Source organism: Oncorhynchus gorbuscha, linkage group LG09 (genome assembly GCF_021184085.1).
Source record: "Oncorhynchus gorbuscha isolate QuinsamMale2020 ecotype Even-year linkage group LG09, OgorEven_v1.0, whole genome shotgun sequence".
NCBI classification, from domain to species: domain Eukaryota; kingdom Metazoa; phylum Chordata; class Actinopteri; order Salmoniformes; family Salmonidae; genus Oncorhynchus; species Oncorhynchus gorbuscha.
In genome coordinates, this window is record NC_060181.1 from 25,582,577 (window position 1) to 25,587,576 (window position 5,000).

Here is a 5,000-nt window from a genome sequence, read left to right on the forward strand (position 1 = left end):
GTACAGTCCTGTATGTATACCGGGTGTGTACAGTCCTGTATGTATACCGGGTGTGTACAGTCCTGTATGTATACCGGTGTGTACAGTCCTGTATGTATACCGGGTGTGTACAGTCCTGTATGTATACCGGTGTGTACAGTCCTGTATGTATACCGGTGTGTACAGTCCTGTATGTATACCGGTGTGTACAGTCCTGTATGTATACCGGTGTGTACAGTCCTGTATGTATACCGGGTGTGTACAGTCCTGTATGTATACCGGTGTGTGTACAGTCCTGTATGTATACCGGGTGTGTACAGTCCTGTATGTATACCGGTGTGTACAGTCCTGTATGTATACCGGTGTGTACAGTCCTGTATGTATACCGGGTGTGTACAGTCCTGTATGTATACCGGTGTGTACAGTCCTGTATGTATACCGGTGTGTACAGTCCTGTATGTATACCGGGTGTGTACAGTCCTGTATGTATACCGGGTGTGTACAGTCCTGTATGTATACCGGGTGTGTACAGTCCTGTATGTATACCGGTGTGTACAGTCCTGTATGTATACCGGTGTGTACAGTCCTGTATGTATACCGGTGTGTACAGTCCTGTATGTATACCGGGTGTGTACAGTCCTGTATGTATACCGGTGTGTACAGTCCTGTATGTATACCGGGTGTGTACAGTCCTGTATGTATACCGGGTGTGTACAGTCCTGTATGTATACCGGTGTGTACAGTCCTGTATGTATACCGGGTGTGTACAGTCCTGTATGTATACCGGGTGTGTACAGTCCTGTATGTATACCGGTGTGTACAGTCCTGTATGTATACCGGGTGTGTACAGTCCTGTATGTATACCGGGTGTGTACAGTCCTGTATGTATACCGGGTGTGTACAGTCCTGTATGTATACCGGGTGTGTACAGTCCTGTATGTATACCGGGTGTGTACAGTCCTGTATGTATACCGGGTGTGTACAGTCCTGTATGTATACCGGGTGTGTACAGTCCTGTATGTATACCGGGTGTGTTAACATTAACATGCAGGCAGGTGTCATTGTATTTCAAGTCCTCTGTTCATCAATCTATCAATCAAGCAACCAATACATTCCATTAGATTTTTGTGTAGCATCATTCATATTGTACCACCAACTGAATGTTGCTGAAGTACCCCCTCATGTGCATTCTAGCAGTAAGACTATGGTCTCATTGGTCTCCTCAAGTACCCAGAGGGGTCCTAGTACCCCTGGTTGGGAACCACTGTGCTAAACTAGCGTCGCACACACATACTGGTATCACACACACACACACACACACACACAGACCTTTCTCTCGCCCCTCCATGTGTTCAAAAGGAGGTCGTCCCACTTTCACTCTTTCTTTCTCCTTCACTAACTTCTCTGGCGTGATTGTTAATTGGTGTGGGCTTGGGGATGATGTGAGCTCTGGCTCAGTCTCTCACGCTGGAATGAGCGAGATGGGGAGGAGACAGAAAGCGAGAGAAAGGGGAAAGAAAGACAGAGAAAAGAGGGAGAGAAAGAGAGAGAAAGGCAGAGAGAGAGAAAGGATAGTTAAGTTATAATCATGTCAGGACCTTATTACAGTCGTGTTATGGGCTAAATGCGGTAATTGGTGAATTATACAACTGTAGTTAATCGTATTATCGTCGCCCTGCCATGTTATAATCATGTTATAGGCATAGCCATGGATAGGCCTAGTTATGTAGTTATGAGACATCTCATAGTCCTGGTTGCAGCTTTGCTCATAGAGCTCAGTGTTTAAAGGTGTGCTGAGCTCATTTATTCACAGATCAACAGTAACTATTTTCCTTCACACATTCTTGTACAACGATCAACGATCACGAACAAAAGTCTGGGACGGTTGCGTTTTTTTTTTACACAGAAGTCTGGATCCTCACAATGTCTGTAACAAAGAAAAGGTAGAGAGAGAGCGAAAGGAAGAGAGGGGCGATGAGAGAGCGAAAGGAAGAGAGGGGCGATGAGAGAGCGAAAGGAAGAGAGGGGCGATGAGAGAGCGAAAGGAAGAGAGGGGCGATGAGAGAGCGAGAGGGGCGAAGGAAGAGAGGGGCGATGAGAGAGCGAAAGGAAGAGAGGGGCGATGAGAGAAGAGAGGGGCGATGAGAGAGCGAAAGGAAGAGAGGGGCGATGAGAGAGCGAAAGCGAAGAAGAGAGGGGCGATGAGAGAGCGAGAGAGAGGAAGAGAAGAGGCGATGAGAGAGCGAAAGGAAGAGAGGGGCGATGAGAGAGCGAAAGGAAGAGAGGGGCGATGAGAGAGCGAAAGGAAGAGAGGGGCGATGAGAGAGCGAAAGGAAGAGAGGGGCGATGAGAGAGCGAAAGGAAGAGAGGGGCGATGAGAGAGCGAAAGGAAGAGAGAGAGGGAGCGATGAGAGAGAATGAAGAGGAGAGAGGGGCGATGAGAGAGCGAAAGGAAGAGAGGGGCGATGAGAGAGCGAAAGGAAGAGAGGGGCGATGAGAGAGCGAAAAAGAAGAGAGGGGCGATGAGAGAGCGAAAGGAAGAGAGAGAGAGGAAGAGAGGGGCGATGAGATGAGAGAGCGAAAGGAAGAGAGGGGCGATGAGAGAGCGAAAGGAAAGAAGAGGCGATGAGAGAGAGAGAAAGGAAGAGAGGGCGATGAGAGAGCGAAAGGAAGAGAGGGGCGATGAGAGAGCGAAAGGAAGAGAGGGGCGATGAGAGAGCGAAAGGAAGAGAGGGGCGATGAGAGAGCGAAAGGAAGAGAGGGGCGATGAGAGAGCGAAAGGAAGAGAGGGGCGATGAGAGAGCGAAAGGAAGAGAGGGGCGATGAGAGAGAGAAAGGAAGAGAGGGGCGATGAGAGAGAAGAGAAAGGAAGAGGGGGGCGATGAAGAGAGAGAAGGAAGAGGGGGGCGATGAGAGAGCGAAAAGAGAGGGGCGATGAGAGAGAGAGAAGGAAGAGGGGGCGATGAGAGAGAGAGCGAAAGGAAGAGAGGGCGATGAGAGAGCGAAAGGAAGAGAGAGAGAGAGAGAAAGCGAGAGGGGAAAGAGAGAGAAAGGAGAGGGGCGATGAGAGAGAGAGAGAAAGGAAGAGAGGGGAGCGATGAGAGAGCGAAAGGAAGAGAGGGGCGATGAGAGAGCGAGAAGAGGAAGAGAGGGGCGATGAGAGAGCGAAAGGAAGAGAGGGGCGATGAGAGAGCGAAAGGAAGAGAGAGTGCGAAAGGAAGAGAGGGGCGATGAGAGAGAGAGTGCGAAAGGAAGAGAGGGGCGATGAGAGAGAGAGTGCGAAAGGAAGAGAGGGGCGATGAGAGAGAGCGCGAAAGGAAGAGAGAGAGCGAAAGAGAGCGAAAGGAAGAGAGAGAGCGAAAGAGAGCGAAAGAGCGAAAGAGAGCGAAAGAGCGACAGAGAGCGAGAGAGAGAGCGACAGAGAGCGAGAGAGAGAGCGAGAGCGAGAGAGAGCGCGAGACAGAGAGCGATAGAGAGCGACAGAGAGCGCGAAAGGAAGAGAGGGGCGATGAGAGAGAGAGCGAGAGCGAAAGGAAGAGAGAAAGGAAGAGCGATGAGAGAGAGAGAAGAAAGAGAGAAGAGAGAGAGAGAGAGAGAGAAAGAGAGAGAGAGCGAGAGAGAGAGAGAGAAAGGAAGAGAGGGGCGATGAGAGAGAGAGAGAGAGAGAGAGGGGCGGAAGGAGAGAGAAGAGAGAGGGGCGATGAGAGAGAGAGAGAGAGAGAAAGCAAGAGAGGGGCGATGAGAGAGAGAGAGAGAGAGAGAGAGAGAGAGAAAGCAAGAGAGGGGCGATGAGAGAGAGAGAGAGAGAGAGAGTGAAAGCAAGAGAGGGGCGATGAGAGAGAGAGAGAGAGTGAAAGCAAGAGAGGGGCGATGAGAGAGAGAGAGAGTGAAAGCAAGAGAGGGGCGATGAGAGAGAGAGAGAGAGAGAAAGAGAAGAGAGGGCGATGAGAGAGAGAGAGAGAGTGAAAGCAAGAGAGGGGCGATGAGAGAGAGCGCGAAAGGAAGAGAGAGAGCGAAAGAGAGCGAAAGGAAGAGAGAGAGCGAAAGAGAGCGAAAGAGCGAAAGAGAGCGAAAGAGCGACGAGAGAGAGAGAGAGATGAGAGAGAGCGAGAGAGAGAGAGCGAGAGAGAGCGACAGAGAGCGACAGAGAGCGAGGAGAGAGCGACAGAGAGAGAGAGAGCGACAGAGAGCGACAGAGAGCGACAGAGAGCGCGAAAGGAAGAGAGGGAGAGAGCGAGAGAGAGAGAGAGCGAGAGCGAAAGGAAGAGAGGGGCGATGAGAGAGAGAGCGCGAAAGGAAGAGAGAGAGCGAGAGAGAGAGAGAGAGAGAGAGAGAGAAAGCGAGAGGGGCGATGAGAGAGAGAGAGAGAGAGAGAGAAAGCAAGAGAGGGGCGATGAGAGAGAGAGAGAGAGAAAGCAAGAGAGGGGCGATGAGAGAGAGAGAGAGAGAGAGAGAGAGAAGAGAGGGGCGATGAGAGAGAGAGAGAGAGAGAGAGAAGAGAGAGAGAGGCGAGAGAGAGAGAGAGAGAGAGAGAGAGAGAGAGAGAGTGAAAGCAAGAGAGGGGCGATGAGAGAGAGAGAGAGAAAGCAAGAGAGGGGCGATGAGAGAGAGAGAAAGCAAGAGAGGGGCGATGAGAGTGAAAGCAAGAGAGGGGCGATGAGAGTGAATGCAAGAGAGGGGCGATGAGAGTGAATGCAAGAGAGGGGCGATGAGAGTGAATGCAAGAGAGGGGCGATGAGAGAGAGAGAGAGAGAGAGAGAGAATGCAAGAGAGGGGCGATGAGAGAGAGAGAGAGAGAAAGCAAGAGAGGGGCGATGAGAGAGAGAGAGAGAGAGAGTGAAAGCAAGAGAGGGACGATGAGAGAGAGAGAGAGAGAGAGAGAGAGAAAGCAAGAGAGGGGCGATGAGAGAGAGTGAAAGCAAGAGAGGGGCGATGAGAGAGAGAGAGAGAGTGAAAGCAAGAGAGGGGCGATGAGAGAGAGAGAGTGAAAGCAAGAGAGGGGCGATGAGAGAGAGAGAGAG

The 5,000-nt window shown here is 51.1% G+C and overlaps 1 protein-coding gene across 5 annotated transcripts in view; it reads right to left on the reverse strand.

Annotated features, from left to right (window-relative positions):
• The window catches only part of LOC124043320 (triple functional domain protein-like), a 130,421-nt gene that overhangs the window by 111,159 nt on the left and 14,262 nt on the right, over positions 1–5,000 (reverse strand). Inside the window, exon 2 of one of the 5 annotated variants that reach the window (XM_046361816.1) lies at positions 1,309–1,446. The exons of the other annotated variants lie outside the window; for them this stretch is intronic. Coding sequence (XP_046217772.1) covers positions 1,309–1,327 — 19 coding nt within the window. The 5' untranslated portion in view covers positions 1,328–1,446. The remainder of the gene's footprint in view (positions 1–1,308; positions 1,447–5,000) is intronic. 5 annotated transcript variants of the gene reach the window in all.